Source organism: Neodiprion virginianus, chromosome 1 (assembly GCF_021901495.1).
Source record: "Neodiprion virginianus isolate iyNeoVirg1 chromosome 1, iyNeoVirg1.1, whole genome shotgun sequence".
NCBI lineage: Eukaryota > Metazoa > Arthropoda > Insecta > Hymenoptera > Diprionidae > Neodiprion > Neodiprion virginianus.
The window spans coordinates 24,196,376-24,217,141 of record NC_060877.1 but is presented as its reverse complement, the minus strand read 5'-3'; the positions used below and the strand labels follow the sequence as shown (position 1 = coordinate 24,217,141).

Genomic DNA, 20,766 nt, shown 5'->3' with positions numbered 1-20,766 from the left:
TCTGAATTCTTGAAAAATATTATAAAAAAAATTCAAAACGCGCCCTCCTCCGAACTTTTGTATCCTTAGTTTTTACTCCATTCAAAGAATTGAACTGCGTCGATGAAATGACGTTTCTCATCGCTCCTGACTGTAACGAACATTAGGTGAAAATGCACTTCCAAGTACTTCTAAATTAAGAACCGGGGATGTGAAAATTTGTAAATTAGCGTCTTTCCGATTTTTAGCCTATTTTTCATGAACCTAGTATTACCATATTACGTCGAAATACGCGTCTTTTTTCTCTTTCACAGAAATTGTTGAAAAAAAGTCAAGACACTTTTAAAAACATGGTGTCGTTCAAAAATTAACGAACTCATTGATCGGCATGGGGTAAAAAATGAAGTAAACGATACTAATTTTACAACATGCGTGGAAAAATATATATGCGAAAAATGTATGAGCACATATTATGCTCTTTTTCCGCAAATTACGTGATTCTTATTACGTAGATCAGATAAACGAGGAATACATTTTAGATACAGCCTCACACACGATTAAACGAACATGACTACACATTCGCACGTATACATCGCATTCTTATTCAAAACGTTGTTATCGGCATATTTGCTGTCAATCCTTCCCGTTTCCGAGCAGCTCTACCTAACGTCGAACGTCTCCTCGAGCGACTTCAACATGGGGTACAGCATGACCGGGACCCTGGAGAGGGGCTGCAAGAAAACGAACTCCTTCCAGATGACGCACTTCGCTGTGATCCGTCGACGGGACTACGAGAAGGCCTACGAGGAGCCGAACCACCCCACCTAGTGTCCGGAGACACCCACATCGTCGGAGTGTGGGGACTACGAGCGATATACGTAAGAATTATAAGGTGTGCCCCCGACGAGCTGTGACAGTCGAGTATTGAGGAGATGCAAATCAGTCAGTTGTGTCATTGCGTATCCGCGCACAGGCCTGAAGCTTTCTCATTCTTCGACCTAGGCTTATTGATCGACGGATGGAGGATTTCTGCTCAGGTGGGTGTTGATTAAGGAATTATAGTCCGCGCTATGATTTGGCTGAGTGTTTGGCATTTTTTGGCTGCGGTTAAACACGCTGATATAACATGTACACGGTATGCGTTGCGCGTGTAGTTGACGTTACCGCATAAAACGGTGACATGACGATTTTTTAGCAGATATCATACTCAATGAAACAAAATGAAAACTTGAATCAAAACTGTAGAGCAGACTTTGAATGAAAATCAAAAAGGGCTTAAGGGAATTATAACTCGGTCACTCGTTGAGGGAAGGGAAATTCACGTTCGGTCGAAAGCTCTTTATTCATCGACGACGATGAAAGAGGTTTTTTTGACTCTCGTTTAATTGTTGTCGTTTTAATTTGCGTTGTTTTTCTTTTTCCAACCGTCGAGCGTGCGTCGTAAATCGCGAGTTACGACGATACCTACCGTCTGTGAAAACCTAACGAGTATTTCGTATATACATATGTGTGTGCATAGGTATGCATTGAAACCGTGGGGGCACCCCGACGAAACAGTAAACGTCCAGATATTTTAAGATTTAGGTTAAACTTTTACCGTCGCCTGATTAAGTGCGAGAAAGAAAGAAAGAAAGAAGGAGAAAGGGTGAACGGATCGATTGAAACGTGATAATGTAAATGAGGAATTAGCGATTAACCAAAGCGATCCGATCGATATACATATGTAACCTTACCAAAGTATTAACGAGTAAGTTTAGTCTCATCGCGAATGCCTGCAGCGTTGAATGAATGCAAGGGCGCGAGTTCCTTTCGAGTGCTTGAGTCAAGGCTTAGATTATAAGTAATACTCTTAATTATACGGTAACATATTGAAAACTAATAACGAATTCTTCAATTTAAACTTTCGACTACATTGTATGTTTTCGTTGCTGCAGACGTTTCGTTTTTTAGCGCCTAATTGGTCAGTTGATTAAACTGATGTATGAAATTATAACAGCGAAAAATCTTACGCGCGATTATTACAAACATACTATATATATATATATATATATATCTTGTACTATGCAATGATACATATGTCTATTATATACTCGACACGTAAGTAAACACATATTTATGAATAGCATGTAAATATGTGAGATTAAAATTTTGCATCCCTTTTTTCGATGAATTCTTTTTTCATAATGTTCATAAAAATAACGTCGTCCGTTACTATAATTATACACAAATATAAACGATGCTGACAGTTCTACGCGATAGTTATTTTTGCTAACAGACAACGCTTTCATTATAATATATTATATATATATATGTGTAACATGTACGTTGTGTACGGTAATTGCTCGTATCCGAATCAAAATGCGAAATTATATGCTCAATGGTCGGTATAATTATCATTTGCCAAAGATGCCCTGATACAGTTGACCGATGAAAGGGTTGGTCTTTGGTTTCGACCTTCACTGTAGTTTGTACAGCCGTAGAATTCTGCGATTATGATCGTTGTCAAAATATACTTGTCATGTAATAATACGCGTTTCCTTCCTTGCTCAGCAAATATGCATGGTATTATTATAAATATAAGTCAAGCCAAACAAAGCCAAAGAAAAATCGAAGAGTTGAAAAAACTGTACGAATCAAAGAAATCAGTGCAATACTGCATACGTGAAGGAATTTTGACGAATTAGAAAAATACAGATTTTGCCACGTTGGTAGTATTTTTCGTAAAACGGAAATGAACGAATCACAAGCTTACGTAGAGTAAGTTAATTGATTAATTGTTAAGTAATTATTGAATTAATAGTTATGGAAAAGAAGTTTTTGTTGGAATAAAATCATTTTTTACAAACATTAAGAAAAAATGCATTTCCTGTGAATCAATCCAACAAAAAAAAGATCTAAGACTAAACATGCTTGTCCCAAAATCTTACTATGACTGTTTTCGTAAAACCAACATCAATGGCCGATAATCAATAAACGAATCCGATTTGCCGAAATTATAAACCTGCACATCCATCATTGCAGGTTCGTTTTGTTAGTCCGAAAAATTAACCGCTTGCATGCAGAAAATAAACTAACAACGTGCTGCTAAATCCGTGTTTTTCCTCCATGTTTTTCTCTTCTATTGAAAGCTTTGAATTTGGATTAAACCACGTCCAGCTGCTGGATACGTGTGTACAAGGGTGTGTCAAAACAGCCGTGTTTTTTTTTTTTCTCTTGGAAACAGATTCAAAAGTTTCATTCGGGTAAAAAAATACGCCTGTTAAAATTTGAGCTCTTAATATTGATTTAATATTAACACGGGAAAAATGTTTTTTGTTCCTGCTGATTTTTGTAACTAGCTAAAGATGCGTTGTACAGGAAATTCACAGAAACATTTTTGTAGGGAATTGAACGTTCTACAAAAAAGGTCTCTTATCATTTTACGACGAATCAACTGTTTCAAAAGTTTTTCGAGGTTGAAATTTATTTAAGGTTCTTTAAAAAAAGAAACAGAAGGAGCAAAAACCATTTTCCCGTGTAATTCTTACGGAAAATAGAAAAGTGCGACGAGCGCTTAACATTAAATCAATATTAAGAGCTCAAATTTTGACAGACGTATTTTTATACCTAAATGAAATTTTTTTAACTGTTGAAAAAAAATATATATTTTTTCCGATACATCCTAGAGTGTCCTCACAGCGGAGATGAAAAAAATGTCAATTCATCTCCTGCGTCTTGAGTGTCTGTGAAAAAAAAGGCTAGAAAAAAAAAATACCAGAACAAGGAACATGCAAAACGAGTTCGTATATCAACGGTGCAGATGCAGATTCGTTCGCGATTCTCACGACATACTTTGACGAAGGTGTAAGAAAGTTCGGCAATACCATGTTCGAAAACTGTTTTAAGAAGAAAACGGGAGTCTGGACCGTTCCTCTAGCATTTTATAACTCTTCTACATCGATCTGCATGTCGTAGGGAAAAGTTTTTCCGACGTCGATGATATACCTTCAAGCCGCGAATGGTCTCGTATTTCTATATTCTATAACTGTGTGTAGCTGTATATTATAATAATAAAAGTATTTTTATCGACTAAAATTTATCTGAGTAATTAGCGCGGTACAGGGTTTCGCTGGACGTCTTTTTCAAACGGCGTTCTTCTTAGCTGCGGAAACAGCAGACGCGTTTGGTCCATAAAATGATGATTTCGATGTCGCAGCCGAGTTGTTTGTTGCGTGTAAATAAACGCATCGTCGCCAAAAATTCCTGTTCTAACAAACGGGGGGAAAAGTGACATTGGCATGCTTGTAAATAGTTGTAAAAAAATTAAATTGAACTAAACGATAATTGATCTTCAATTTTCTCATCGATGTTAAATGCAGCAGGTATATGTATATATATATGAAATATATTATGGTGTTACAGAAAATAACCGATTTACGATTTCACACCGTCGCACCCCTTAAAAAGTTTGTGCAGGTTAAAAGAAATATTCTCTCAAAAGGTGAGCGTTCTACGTTATGTGGAAGATCGCACTCGGTTGATTTTTAAATTTTTTAAGGAACACGTTGTAGCACTTCAATTATTATTTCCTCTCCGACATTTATATTCAACCCAAAGATCACGATCCATAACACAACGATATATCATCCGGTAATCTTATCCTCCTAAATTAAAAGTTCACATTAGGTTATAACTATTTTATGAGATTGAATTAATAGTGAAAAAGTCATCAAATACAATTCTCAAACATCAACTAGAGACTTGATATTCCAAGTGTGGGTCTTTGTTAAGTGAATTGATGTTATGATTGATGAAAGCAATAAAAAAAAGAAAAATTATTCAAGATACTTCATAAACATAAAATAATGTATAAAAGTGAAAAATCAACTGAGCGCCATCTTACTCATAACGTAGAACGCTCACCCTTTGACAGAATCTTTCTTTTAACCTGAGCAAACTTTTTAGGGGGTGACATGGTGGAACATCGCAAATTATTTGTTTCTGAAACACCTTAATATAATGTATACATACGGATTATACCTACCAGCTCGTTTGTACACTGCATTCTTATTACATGTATGTACACTTATAATCAACTTATAGTTACGTTCTCACTTACTTATCCTATAATTAGGTATCTCACTCTGATAAAACTCACTAATTAGACTAAGTAAACTGTCCTAGTCAACACGAGTCGTAGAATAGACTTACGATTAGTATACCCGCCGGACGTCTAGTTAATTAGTTTATCCACTCTGGATTGGGTTCGTATAGCGTTAGAGCTATAGTACCTACGTCTGTCTAACGCCAGGTGTTTAGAGCACGGAAGCGTTTTAGAAATTTCTACGCTCCATCCATTATAACGGATTTCCAGTTGCAGTCAGTTTGTTTTATTGGACCCGAAACGCACACCCCGGGGTGTTATATTTTTGGAGAACTCGCGTATCTCGGTAAAATTTTTCCACACTCAACGCAATTCGATTCTAAAATCGCTCACGAATAGAAAATAATATTCTACGTATAAATATTTGTCTTTTTTTTCGCGACGAATCGAGTTTTAAACATTAATTTCAACACGAATGAAATATTACTTTGAGATATTTCACTCCGAATGGAAATGTGACGTTTCGTACAATTCGCACGCTAATTTTTTATTTTTTTTTTTTTTTTTTTTGATTTTGCTTAGGAATCTTTCGTATACGAATAAGGAAATTTCTAGTCGCTGTTTACCACGACTAATATATCGTTGTGGGATAACTGTGTATTGAACTCGGTTTACTATAAAACTACTGTGCGTTGTGTAGCCCCTAGAACGATTTATAAGTGAAGTTCACGTCCGATATCACGGTCCCTCCTAACTATGTAGTAGTATCCTAGACCCAAAAATGCACGCTCAAATTTTTTTCTCACCTTCATATCTAATAGATGGATTTTTGTTCAATTTTTTTTTTTTTTTTTTTTTGTAGAACATGCGAATTGAGCCTTTTTTTTAACAGCTGCATACGGGTCTGTTAGTTCTTCATATTGTATCATGCGTCGCTTCTGTACCTTTCGTCCTCTGTCCAAATTTCCGAACAAATAGCTAGTGGTCAAAGGAGAGAAAGTAGCAACAGGATAAAGAAGAAAGGCCCGAGTTATATAAGAGACTCTCCACGGTGCATCGATTGAAGTCTATATATATATATATATATTCGGAACTATGCGGCCTTCTGCTAACAAACAGACTAAAACCACTGTGGAATTCGGAGTTTGGAAAAGTTGGCGTAGTTATTCGGCAGGACATTTTGCAGGACTAAATTCTCGATCAAAGGTGCAAAAAGTATACGTAATTAGAAAATAGTTCGATTCCGTTTTCGCTGATCATAGATTTGATAGATGATATTAGGTTTTTTGCCTGAATAATCGCACGGTTTTTTTCTTGTATATTAGACAAGTTGTAGAATTAAAGGACGAGTTAAAGACGTTGGAAGCGGCGCTGTATATTATAATTACTCTCTTCGAGGTAAATTCTCTAGGGTATTGTTTAGTCCGTAGAATCCATAGCGAGCTGAACCAGTTAATGTCGTCTTTCTGGATTACATACCTATGCAAAATACCTATGTAGATGTTACACGTTGAATAGTCGATGCGCAGATACTGTAAATCAAGTAGTTCAACTTCTGTAATAAATTGTAAATTTAAAAGTTGAATTTTTTTCACCTATTACGCAATTTTAAGGATATTTTTTTTTCTTTTCTTTTTTTTTTTTTTTTTTTTGAGGTGACAAATAACATTTAACCGGCAATTTTAATATGATCATGAAATCGAATCGGTATACGTGCAGTATTTGTGCAACGGTTCAACAACCACTTTAGCTGATCACTGCCGGAACAATGCGCAGTTGTTGCTCGATTTTCTTAACTATCAAATAATTAAACGTGCAAGAAAGAAGAAGAAACGAATGTTCGTGAAATCGTGGAGTCGAGCCTCGCGAAGTGAGCAGAGAAAGGAAAGGCAATTTAGCGAGCGTATAATTGTTGATAAGAAGATTGTATTTTTACAATCGTTGACTGCAGCTGCGTATTATTGTCGGCTGTCGGCTGAAGTGTAATTAATGTGGTAGTTATTTAGTGCGTAGATATCATCGAACTTAAAATATACACTTACGCCAACATTAACTATATTATTATACTGGTCTTAAAATACGAATTGAAGATTCGTATTCAAAGCAATGGCTGTGATCCCATATACTAATCATATTTAAAAACAATTGGAAAAAAGAAGAAAAAAAAAAAACGGTTCAATTGTATCTGACATTGTACGTACGTAGGTTATCGCATTATATTATATTATATTATATTATATACATACATACATAATAATATATATATATTGTAGCAAGAAATTGATATTTTCAAGACGGTTAAGCGTTTATATTTAATTTTCAAACTCACCGTATGAATATGTATTATAATACGTAAATATATTCATTGTGCGGTTAGCTGAAGTGCAATGTATCTGACGCTATAAACGAGACGCTCAATTAATAATCAATGTATTATATTCAATCCTTGTTGTTATTCTCGATTCAATGAATTTATGATTCTTAACGCTGATATCTGAATTGCCCGTAGAACGTGAAGAAAAAACATCCACGTAATTTGTTTGAAATCAGTTGATAAGCTCGAGCAATTATCTCAACTCAGAATTGTGGTACATACGATATAATAACACCTGATCAATTTATTGAAATCAGCTGTAATCAAGGATTATAAACCATCTACGTTGTTTTCTGCGAAGGCAGGTGAAACACCGACTGATTGCATAAATTGTGCAGATATTGATGTATAATTACTTACATACGCCTCTAATTCTCGATACGAATGTATTGCATACACGCGGGGTGCTTAAAATCAAATCGTCATTAAAAATCGAAAATTGATTTTTTCCCAGTTGGCCTCACTTATGATCGTAAAGTGTTCGTTTCGTCGAGATATAGTTTTCAAACGCTCTGACATCACACGGCGCTTAACCATCGACCAATAAGATACCCAAGGGATTCGTCGAATTTCTTACTTTGCGTTAACGTCTCTGTATATATAATCACCGAAATTGATACGCTGAATGACGAATGGAATGATAATAAGACGGTTATGAATGCAGGCAGTACGCGATGTATTGAATGGACGATGTATCGAACACGATAAGTTTACATTGTATTCTCACCACAGTCCTGTCTAAGTCAATTCATTTTGTATCTATACTTAATCAATGTATCTATTGTCATAATTTATGCCAAATAAATGTTACATTTACGCAACCTCCGGCCCTTTGTTCATAGTTGTTAGCCCCCCACCACCAACCCTTCTACGCCAACGTCGAGCCTCAATTCCAGAAAAGGTACGTAGGTCCTGAAACCTAAGGTAAAGTCAATTCTAAGCCAATTCAACCACAAAAATAACGGAATTATTACGCCTCAACTCAACTGGTCACTTCTTATATGTTTAGAAAATTTATCCAAACTTTATTCTCTTAAGTTTTTGAACAAGAACGAAGAGGAAGTGTTTCGACCCTCACTACTGTCAGTCGTGTCATGAAGGTGCGGTCAACACCTGCTGCTGCCGTCATTTGCATGCAAGTACGAGTTATACTTGAGGAAACCACGCCGTGGTTGGAATCAGAACCAGACATGAACTATATTGCGTGGTGGTGTAATCCACGGACCTGGAAAATTTTACGTCGTTAGTTGTTTATTTTTTCAAGTTTCTGTACCAGGCCACGAACAGGTAACTTTGATTATCTCTGTGTGATTCATTTAACGATTCTGAGATTATTATGTAAATCATTTTAGTTGAATGAATAATAAATAAATAATTGCGATCCAGTGAAAGCATTTTTGTAATCGAGAAAGAATTCAGTGCTACAAATTAATTACTCTGTGAGGATTATTGTATTGCGAAGTAAACACAGTGGGACAGAACGTCTTGTTGACAAACGAGCAGATCGATTGGTCGTACAGGGCTAATACTATTTACGATACTGTCAGTCCATTTCAAAACATAATCGAAGTCAAGTTACCGGTTACACTGTAATCAAGTGTCGAGAACGTCAGTCCATCAGCGAACGCTGCGCGATAAACACTTGTCAAGATCTCTCGGTGTTTGAACGGTTACAGATCTGGCGATATTAGTGTTGAAACAAGTTCGGAGTACTGTTTACATTTTGTGAAGCTTGTTGGATGAAAATTCGGACAAAAATTGATAAGAAAAACCGACGGTGAGGGTTTCAAAAATTGACAATTAAACAAAAAGATTCGTGGTTATAATTCTAGTTTGAAAAGTTTTACAGTTGTGTGAGTTCTCCCTCATTTCACGGACGATGGCATTTGCTCGTTCTATTTCACAAGGAAGCTCGTTACCATTCACCGAAAAGGAAAAAAGGAGTTCAAGGTAAAGTTGAGTTTCTAGGTATACGTATTTCACGTAATTTGAAAGTTCGTCGACGAGCTTGAGAAAAAAAGACGGTTAATGAGAGAAAATTATTGCATCGTACCTGCAGTTATGTTGGTTAATTACCAGTTATGTGTGGGAAATATGTTCAATACACGGTAGCCAACTAGAATATAAATTTCAATTTTGTTGCCCTTCAGTTTGGAAACTTGAGAATTTTTATCAAGATTCAATGTGCTGGAGAACCGAGTGTGAAAATTAAAGTTGAACAGAGTGGACGGATTTTCCGAGTTCGCAAAGCTGCGAGATTCCCTCGAACGAGAGCGAGAAGATTGAATGAATTAAAAATCGGTCATTTTGAATTGGCAGGAGATGAAATGAATGAATTTTTTTTGACATCTAAACTTGTGATAATTACTGTTATAATGTTTACCATGTATCAGCATACAAGTTTCGTAAATTTTTCAAACGATTTTAAGCCTCTTTCGTAGATACAGGTAAATGTGGATATCTATTTTCAATATTTTCAAATCTCGAGAGCTTGTGTCTCTGCGTATACTTATTCTGTCATTTTTATACCCCAGCTGTAGATAATGTCTTTATCGATATCGGCCAATAAGCCGTTCCTCTATCAAGTATTACTCGTTGTAATTCTGAGCGATCAAAGTCGAGTCTTCTAATATCCGACGATGCGATTTGTTATTGCTAATACAAAAACGATTATTTATTTTTTTTCACTCAAATTTGAAATATCTTCGGGCCGCGGGTTTCGATAATTTTTCTAAAATTTCAAGCAATCGTCACTTCGATTTTTTCGGTTGATTCGACATTTTCGCCGTGTACTTTCAAATTATTACACATCTTCTGCAGGTTGGTTTACAACAAATTATAGTTTCCTTCGTCGTTCCATCGCTATTCCAAAAATCAAGAATTCTTTTCAATCCCTAACTGCACCGATTAATCTAAACCACATTGTTCACTTCAAAGCTTGTGCAGGTTTATCGTTTCTCACACGAAATTATCAACGAGTCGTTTGTAGTACCTATGTTTTATTGGCGATACGTGTTTCTAGATAAAAGTCAGAAACAAGACTATTTTTACAATAATACTGGTTGACGCAGAAGCTTTATTCATTCTGTGACATCCAAAAGCTCTTGTATATTTTTTATCTACGACGACTAGTAGATCGGAAAGAGGAGGGGGGGGGGGCTAAACGTTTTATTCCACCTTCTGTAAGAATACCACATTCGGACTGAAACCAGATTCTTCGCATGTAGTTGAGCTGGCAGACTTGTTCATGATTCCCACGGTGAGCGACACTGCGAACCTGAATCGAATTACGTAATTACTTGTCGAGATATAAACTCCAAAGATTCATTCACATTTCCAGCCCTCTACAGTCGTACGTACAAACCCCGTTTATAGCTTGAACCGGAAAGCTCGAACCTTGCTGAGCAGTAATAATCGCGTTACGTTCCGTATCCGGAGCTTTCGTTATTCCCGACAAATAGCGCAAGTGTACCGGAATTGACGACGAGCGGGTCGATGTGAAACAATCGTCGTGAAGTTACGAGTGACTCTCGAGTCGCATGGCACTCGAGATTGTCACGGCTTTGAAGCACATATTTGGGTAAAAGTATTACGGATATACGATGTTATATTGTATATACGTCGATAATGTTACGCCGCGTTACTCGGCGGTTCGTAAAGGAGGCTGCTGCGCTACGCGGGGTTAAAAATACGCTAAATCAGTGATTCAATGTGCAATACCTGAAACATAAATCTGAAAGCATTTACATAACCACCGTGCGGTAAATTCGACCCAGCCGCTTTGCATACAAAGGCCTTCTCGCCCCCTCCCCCCCCCCCCCACCCCCATCCTTCCTCTTCACCCCAATGTTCGCTACTATTTTCAACCCCCGACCCCGACCCGCGATTCGAATCCTCGACCTTATATGCCGCCGAAAACTTCACCGTGTCACGTACAACATCCCACATTATCCACCTGCAGCTACGGTTTGCCAATCAAAGAACAGAGTAGAGTAGAGTAGGGTTTATTACAGCCATCGGAAATATCCTCTAAGGCAGCGCAGGGCAAGTAAATACAAAAGAATAATAATATTAGGAAACACGTACAATAGTTAATACGGATAATTGCTAATTACGGGGAAAGGCGGGAGTGTACGTCAGGTGATACATAGGTAATAAAGTTTAGACAGTGAGTTAGTTAAACGTCAACGTATGTGTCAATATGGCGGAAATAATAATATAAAAGTAATAATGTAGAGATACTAAGACGAATAATCGGCTGAGTACATATAATTGGATAGTATAAATTTTCAAATCTAGGGTATTTTATTTTGTGATGTATTAAAGAAGCCATATTACCATATACACTGCATTATTGTGATCACGTTTTTTTTATAATCTGCGCGTTATAATGGATTGCTCGAAGTTAACGATCTTTGCATAAAATTTTTGAGTAAGATAATCATGTTCGAGTAAAAAGATGTTCCCAGCTGAAAGTCTGTAAAAAACTGAAAAAAAAATGTTCACAAAATCGTCCCGGAAACCGATAGTGTTGTATTGAAATTGAAAAATATTTTCTAAACATGGGTGAAAATTTTTTAACCAAGCATCTCGAACAAAAAATCAGTTATCATTAGTTTTAGATTGCTCGAAATTCACTGGTTTCTCAATAGCAAATCCTTATTTTTAATCGAAAATGATAATTAGCGTTCTTTTTTTTTCATGAATAAATTTCTGCAAATCGTAAATTTGGTACACAGACTCATTACAGATTTTTTAATTGAGAACAAATGACTTGTTACGTAATACTTTAAATTTATTGAACATTCATTTCTAAACCTAACCCATCAGAACTGGATAAAGAATTCGAATACGGTATAAAAAAAAAAATTTATAACAATAAAGTGATTAGAATGAACTAAACTTTTTTCATTAAAATTTCATGTTTTCAATTTTGTTTCGTGCTAAAGTAAAATATTTTTTCTCATGAAAGATGGAGATTGAGCTTTAGTTTCACTGTATCATCTTTAATTTGATTACGCATATATTGAATTTATGATTTTACCCAACTCCAAACTTGATATATCCATACGGTTATACTTTTGTAAATGCACGAATACTCGGCAGTTGAGAAAGGATTTGTTATATTTTAATCAACAGTCTGGAATCACGATAAATTTATTTGTCAAATAGTTGAACGAGTCCAAATAATTGGAGCACGTTGAGGAACTCATAATTTCACGACATAGATAACAAATCCAATAATACAGCGTCCAGTGTTAATTTTTCAAATTGAGCACGAAACGGTATTGCATTCGGTTTATTGAAAATATAATCAGTAACCTCTGCTCTTGAAACTGTATGTTCGGTCAAGTGCAGAAAAATTTTGACGAATCGCATTTATTTATTTATTACTTATTCAATTAAATACATACTTCCAAAAGTTTTTTGTCACACGGTATTAATAGTTTGAGTTTACTTTCTAAAAACGCACTTTTATTCTCCACCTCACTGGATGATTTCTTCACCACACCTATACACAATAATCAATGAATGAGCACTTCGTCAACCAATTTCCAGGACTTCCCTTGTATTTTATTCTCATTCGTCGTCCCAAAGTTCTGACATGAGACCGGAAGTACCGCCTAACTCAGGCAAGATTCCCTGAGAGCGATTTAAGGAGGCTGCGTCAGGCGTATGCAGAGGATAAAGGTAAATCCCGATCTTAGCAGGCGCGAAAATCCCTGTAGGTGATAAACTCGCCCACATTTGCAGCTTTATTTTCCCTCTGTTTTACTTTTTCCAGCTTTTCTCGTTCCTCGCGATAGGCAACTAAGAAGAGCAAGGGTATAAACGAGGGGCGAGAGGGAGGAAAGGGAGGGGGTAGATTTTCCGAAAGATATTATCCGAGGCGCCAAAATTGCGGACGTGGCAGAGCTAACGTCTTCGTTCCTCGAAATTACCGTCACGATTTAACCGCACCGCCTCGGAGGCCGTATATTTTTTTCCGCGTTGATTTTCATTCGGAAATGAGGGCGGAAAGGAAACAAGACAAAACTGCGGCAAAGGTAGCCGACACATTCTTATCGTTTTCTCCGATCGCGTATATATTTGCAAGCATCACGCACGTGTGCGCGTACCTTTAAGAAAGATGTATCATTCCGCGGAGCTTCCAGACGCAATTCATCATTCGGCGTAATTTCGGTGAAAAAAAATTGATACACGAGTACAGATTGGCCGTTAAATTTCCTGTACAGAAGCAGCCACCTTCTCTGATAATATCGTCGTTAGCTCCTTAATGGGATCTCGACGGAACGCGTTGCAGCGGTTTCAGAACAGCCGTGAATTACACTCGCAAGTGGTGAAAAGGTAAACGTCGTCCGGGGTAGATAACCTCGAGAGTAAGACTCTTTGATAATTAAGTACGCGACGGGCTGAACGTCGCCTCTCGGTGTGCTCATGGTGTAGATATCTGTAACTCTGAGGACTCTCATCTTTTAAAACGTTGCTCCGCAATGATCGACGGTTCATTTTTAATTGCACTTGCCCTGTTATTAGAAACGAGCTTTTTAAGCACCCGGCGCGCAGAGGCGCCGAAGTTTCTCGACTATGATAATTCGGTTGAATTAGTTTACGGTTAGTTGATTGATCGTTGTTCCCGCAGAGAGAAAGAGAGAGAGAGAGAAGGAAAGAGTGAAAGGGCGGAGAATTAGGTTGTACGAGTTGCACAACGAAACCAGAATCGTTTCAATTTATACCGGGATAATCGTTCAGGACTCGGTAAACGTAGGTTACGTGTATCATACCGATCATAACCACCGAATGGAACACGATATTTGTGGCATTGAAATTAGACGAATGGAAGGTGTATGTACAATTAGTTATTGAAATTGCGATGCTCGCAGCAGGGGTTGACAGCACAATTACTCCACGAGACGTATAATCTATATATGTGTATTAGACCCCTGGAGCGCCAACAATAGCTGCACACATCGGACGAATTATCACGACAGCTGCTTGTCACGAGCAGCGTTTACTTACAGTGTGTATAATCTCGTCTTGTAAACAATCGCATGACAACTATTCTCGATCTTGCACAAATTGGGAAATTATCCCAGAGGCCATGAAAGCTCCTTACAATTTTAGTCGCAATGATAGGTATAGGAATTAGATACAGGCTGTTTATTATTCCCGCCCTCTCAGCGTAATTTTATCCTTATGTGTAATCAAGGGGACTAAATCTATTCTCGTCATTTTGATACTTGGGTGAGTTTTCATTTCAGAGCAGCGGGCTTCTGACATGCTGTAATTAGAACAGAGCCTAATCGGGAGGTGAAAAATACACGTGATTATTATTTCGGGAGTGGTAGTCTGACTCTGAAATTTATTCGAAATCAAGTACATGCAGGAGTCTTTGAAAGCTTGCGTAAAATTTTGAAGGAAATTAAATAAGACCATTTCAAATTAGGAGGGAATTCAATTGTCTGGTTTGTAAAAGGATTGCGACTTATGAACTTGATATCGTTATTTTTTACAAGTAAATGTTATTCACATGCTAGTCCTGAACTTCAAAATCAAGAATTTGGATCCTCCTTTTTTAAAAAAGTTCAAGTTCTGAATTTGAAAAGTTTTGAAAGCACCTAATTCCGAATTATTTGGTGGCGAAACTAAAATTATAGAAATCATACTTTTAGGAAACCACAAAGTTTCGAATGGTCAAAACTGGCCCGCCGGCTCAAAGTTCCAAAATGCAAGATTCTGCAAATTCAAGCTACGATAGAGCAGGATTCCAAAAAATAAAGTTTCGATAGGGTAAAATTCCGAAAACTAAAATATACTCACACAGCGTAGTTTGCTCAACGAGTGGGTGTAAAAAATCAGAAAAACCTAAAATAAGAATGACCAGGATTGATCGTACGTAAAAATATCGAAAATCCATAACAAAGAAAGATCAAAGTAACGAAATTTCACCAAGCCAGAAATTCACGGATCTAAAAATCTTCGTTTATTCGGAATTTCAATATTTCAGATTTTTCAATTTTCTCATTTTCGCACTTTCGAAACTTTGACTTTTTGTTAAGCCCTTTCGGCATTTTGTCCTTTCGGAATTTTGCGCTTTCAGATCTTATCACTTTCGGAACTGAGTGTCGGGTTTCAGATCATTGAAAACTTTAATGTTTCCTCAAAGTTTGATTTCTTTGCTTCAAGTTTCGCCGCCAAATGATTCGAAACCTGGCGTTTTCGATCCTTTTCAAATTCGGAATTTCAACCCTGCCCCGCGAAGATATGTAGTTAGCATTTCCCAATAGCAGTTGCGTAAACCTTCAGCAAAATTTCTGGCTAAAGAAACATGCGACCGTTGAAGCGATTAATACCAGTAGAAATCCATTAGTTATGGAATCAGGCTAAAAGTATCGCGTAACCATTTTACGGTCAGACTTACATTCTACGTCAGCTATACCCTGTGAATGTTTTTTTTTCTTTGTTTTTTCTGACATCCTCTTTTTCACATTTCGATAGAATATTTTTTCACCGTCCGTAAGGGTGAGAAAGGGGAGAAAGTACAGGAAGAAAAATGTGCGGAAGGAACGAGTCAGGAAGGCAGGAGAACCTAGAAAATTCCAAGTATAAGATTGCGCTTATCATTTTACACGGAATATTTTCTTACGCCCAAGAAAATATATGCACAGATATGTATGTACTTGGGTGCGATGAAAATTTAGAAATGAAAATCTACAGCCTTCTTTCCTTGATATTTTTTCGCAGTTCATATTGCGTTCTCGTTTTTCTTCTATTCCTCCGAAACGTCGTCTTGGACCAACCCTAATTGACGTAATTGGATTTTTTCAAATTATCATTCTAATAAGCATTTGCTTATCACATTATACAAGAGGCGAATAAAGTCTGGCGATCAAGCTGCAATGATAGTGATCCACGAATTTTTTCCGGAAAAAATCAAGTTACTAATTAATTTCGGAGCAATTACAACATTAGTGAATTTTTTTTTTTCGGAGTCAACAACATACCGTTCCATCAATTATAATGGACTTGAGCTCATTTTAATAAGCGTGAATAAATCCCGTACAAATCGCATCGGATGAATTATTTTCATAAAAGCACGATACATGCTCAATTAACGTTAATTCGCTGCACAAGGTACATCTATTAACACTTGCGTAACTTTTAAGAATAATGTTCTGTTCCGAACACATGATTACGAATCAACTGAATTTGTTAAGTAACGAAATTCACATTCTTACGCTCGTCAACTTCTTATAATGACCGGTAGGCCCGGGGAATTGATTGTGGAAGTTGCGAATAATCTCGAAAGCTTTGTGATCCTCGTGCTACTGCAGCGGTGTGGTCGAGTTTGGGCAAAGCATTGTCTGAGTTCTGATTAATATGCAACTCGATGTCGCGAGTCAGAGGGTGGATGAGGGTGTGCAAAGATATAAATACACGCTTGTACAAAGGTTCAAAGACAGCGCTTCAACACGTACAGAGCGCCCTGATTCGAGCACCGTCGTCTTCGCTGATAAGAACAAGATAATCAGCATGCAAGCTTCGTTCGCCGTGTATCGTGGCTCGAAATGATTGAATTTCAATAGCAGCTAATTCAATCACCTAGGCTACAGATAAGGCAGAGGATTGTCTGTCCGTTGCCTCCTCAGGATTCCAGGCACACTGCTTAGTTCCCTTCCTTTCTTCCTGCACCTTCGACCTGCAAGCTTTCGGCCCAATGGAGGTCCCGTTACGGCTTTCAGACCTTATATTCCTTTCCCACATTCTTATGGTCACTTTATACCCTCACTGAGATAAATTTGTAGATCCGTTTACCGCTCAGTCCTTAACTATTTTCATTTTTTATCACAATCGAAAAATATTGTTGGAGGTACAAAATGAAAATTAGTTTTCTAGCTGTTACCAGAATGTCTAGTATCCGTTATTATTCTTTCTCATTACGATCGCTGTTACTATATTTTATCACAAACTGATTTTGCGTTGCAATTACCAAAAAAGGATCGACGATAGCGCAAAATGGTTACGTGTACCTCGTTTTTTATAATTCCAACAATATTCAAGCAGTTTTTTTAACGATACCTGTTTTACTGAATTATTCTAGTTACTATGACAAATGAAATTTTTCACAGTGCTGAATCCTCTTCATCTCTAAACTACAACTACCGAGTCTCCCACATTCTTTTAACTCTTCACTCTATTATCTTAGCTTTCACAAGAGTCACTTCTAACTATATTTCTCCATATCAATCCAAGCGCTATCCTCAAATCAACTCCTTTACATTGATCACTGTTATAATTCAATTACTTGATCATTAATAACAAACCAAGTATACCGTTGTAATCGCCCACCTCCCTTAAAACCGACCCCTTCCTTCTTCTATCACTTTCAGCGTTGGGAGTAGCGGCACGTAAGTGTTTAACAGCTGTGTAGGAAGCCTGAAATAGCCAAACAACACCTTGGCTAGGCATAAAGTAGTTCCGGTAGCCGCTGATCGAAGCCTACACGATGCAGACCGTAAAACCATCGAAGACCAGGAATATTAGGCGGCGCCAACTTTTCGTACGTGGGTGTCGAAAAACCAGCGGGTGACGAAGACAGTCTCACGTAGTGCCTCCTCGAGTCGCTCTCCATTACGACGCCCTGTTTATTTACAGGAAAGTGGTGAGCTCCCGGGGCGCGTCACGACGCCCGAGCTTTCTTTTCTGCACACGATACAGTAAGCTCAAAGGCTCACAAGGTTCGGCGGTCCGAGTCATCGCTTATATATACGCACACAGACGCGGCTTGTACTCGATCAGGAAAGCCACTTCGACGGGGTTGAAGTCGTCCGTCGGTCCCAGGAGGAGAGAGCTTGCGGGAGGGTTGGCCGCCGCAGACGTTGATTCGGGAGCGTAAGCCGCAGGAATAACATCAAAGCCCGACCAAAGGTAACGCAATAAAATAAGATTAGAATAATTCAGACCGCGGTGCGAATTGATTCCCTTTGTGAGGATGCCGAACTGCCTGCCGCCCTACGTAAAAGCTCCAGACAACCGGTGCGGGAAGCAGGAAGCAGGAAGCAGCCAAGAGAAGTTCCCGACTCTCTAATCAATCGTTGCGTAAATATTTTCAACCGTTTTATTCACCTTGAGTACTTCGTATCGATTTCATTCAACTTCTAACCGCAGCACAAAGCTTCGAGGATTTCAGGTCCTGCTCAAAAGCTGCAGGCACCTTCAACGCAACCGTCTATTCTGAGATCGTGGATCGGGTTGAAACTATGCCAGAAAAATATGTAACGTCGAAATCAACGTTGAAAATGGGTCAAGGACAGCTAGGCAGAACAGAAGATTAATTGTAAGTACAATGGTGTCGATCGAAAGCTATTATTTATAAAACTGTAGAATACATCATTTTACAACTCTGTGCCTGTACAGTGACTCTGAAATACCGTTGAAACTGAGTAAGCTCGACATTCCGGGGTCGAAATTAGTGACGTTGCTGCAACGATGCATGCTTAACAAAAATTGTTACTTCGCGCCTTGAGGATAGTCTAAAACTTAGTAAACCGTAATAAAAAAACATGCTCATGTCTTGAAAAGTCAGCTTCGCGAAAGTCGTTATAAAATTGCACAATGATTATTTTTACCCTAAAGTTTTCGTTAACGTTCAGCATTCATGGAAGAAGAAGAAAAAAGTTGAATTTGACATTTACATGTAAACGCCTGTCCACGATGCTTGTACCGTCATAACGGATCAGTAAGTGCACAGTAAACAGCTTACTTTTTTTTAACTCAAACAGTTCCACCTTGAGTGTTTCGGATATTTTCATTGCTCCGTGTTGTCTCACCTTTTGCTGTTCATCCGATACACATTTGGAGCATGTGAAAATAGCCGCGAAGATACTTTTCTTGAAAAGAACAAGCCGGACTGTGATTTTTTATTTTATTGTCTGCAACAGTTCTGATACCGAAATTGATTTGTTTAATTATTTCACCAAAACTGAACAAGTACTTCACTGATATCGAAGTCGGCTTGTTGTTGGCCAACTTTGTGTTCTTAGGAAAATCTATTTCACTGCAACAACTCGGTGGCAGACCAGTGCCTCGGAAATGAGTTTTTTAAAACGTAACGAAAGGGCGAAAAGTTGTGCAACGTTTCCCTCGGGAGGGTCATGGAATGTTGGCTTGACGACGGGATATTCGTCGCAGAGTAAATGATTGTGCGAAACGGCGAGGGGTTGTTAAAAATTTAATCGTCCTCGCGACTCGCGGGAACGAAGAATTATTGAAATCCATAAGCATTGGCATATTTGGCACAAAAGGCTCTTTTAAGCGGGAGTCTAAAGAGCTGCGAACTGCATTGTTACCGGGACTTTTGACGATGAACTCGATTTTCACGCGGAGAAATCTGCAAGAGCCGAGTTATAACGGGGGACGAGAAAGTTTGCCGGACGATTCTAATAAGCGGAATGAAATCTTGGTTAGCTGATAAGAGGAGATAATTTCCCCGTAACAACGTAACGTGACAGTAGGATATACACCTAACAGGTAGGTCAGCTATAACCAACGAGCACACGAGGGTAGAAACATCCTCGAACTCTCAAACTGTCGGCAAACTGCAGTTATACCATTGTTGCCGGCAAGACGTAGCACATTGTTCTAGGTAACTTTGCTAACGATCTTCCGGCTAACCGGCTTGTTTTTGTTACCTGCCGTAGAACTTTGAGATAAGCAAAGGACCGAGGCTCTTCCGTGCCTGTTATTACCGGCGTTTAAAGTTCGGGGAATACTACCAAGAGAAATAAATGCCCTACGTTGCTTTCTCCCAATTGGCTGACACCTCGTGTTTTCCTCTACTTTCATTCGAGACAGAGGAAGAGAAAAGATGAGAGTCGCGGAGATGGAAAACTCCGCGTTTTGGGGATGAACACGAGGCCCGGGAGGCTGACTCCGCATCTGTGACATCTGTATCGTTCTCACGCTGGCTGCAAATGTCGCCCACCCCCATTAAATTATTCAGAGTATTCCGAACTCCGTTGGACGGTGGATGGGTGTATACGGTATCCAGATACGCCTCTAACCACTCGACAACCACGTCTGCATCCTCTAGGTGTACGTTACACCTTCCCCACAGGTGTGTGCATGCACGTTCCCTGCAGTAATGGCATCGAAACACCCAACGCGCTATTTACATTTGCCAGGATTAAGTGTACCACTGCATCTATTAGTCGACGCGACCACCCCGTGATTACGTTACGGCCGACTAATTGTGAGGGATGAATCTTGCGCGCGTAGCCATGGCGTTGTTGTTGTTCCCTTATTTCCCCTTGTTCGAACAGCCTGTTTC

General features: G+C 38.4%; 1 protein-coding gene and 1 long non-coding RNA gene across 4 annotated transcripts in view; both read left to right on the top strand.

Moving 5' to 3' along the window:
* The window catches only part of LOC124302623 (uncharacterized), a 43,740-nt gene extending 35,074 nt beyond the window's left edge, over positions 1-8,666 (top strand). For 2 of the 3 annotated variants that reach the window (XM_046758971.1, XM_046758957.1), the window contains exon 5: positions 637-2,732. In XM_046758971.1, the coding sequence (XP_046614927.1) occupies positions 637-807 (171 nt within the window). In that variant the 3' untranslated portion in view covers positions 808-2,732. Of the gene's footprint in view, positions 1-636; positions 2,733-8,278; positions 8,338-8,474 lie in introns of those variants that run through there. The other variant, XR_006907748.1, reaches the window with a different exon arrangement.
* A 401-nt stretch (positions 8,667-9,067) lies between these two features.
* On the top strand, positions 9,068-18,768 carry LOC124297549 (uncharacterized). The gene is made up of 3 exons (XR_006906630.1): positions 9,068-9,386; positions 18,093-18,536; positions 18,613-18,768. It is a non-coding gene; the product is annotated as an uncharacterized LOC124297549 (long non-coding RNA).
* The last annotated feature ends 1,998 nt before the right edge of the window (positions 18,769-20,766 follow it).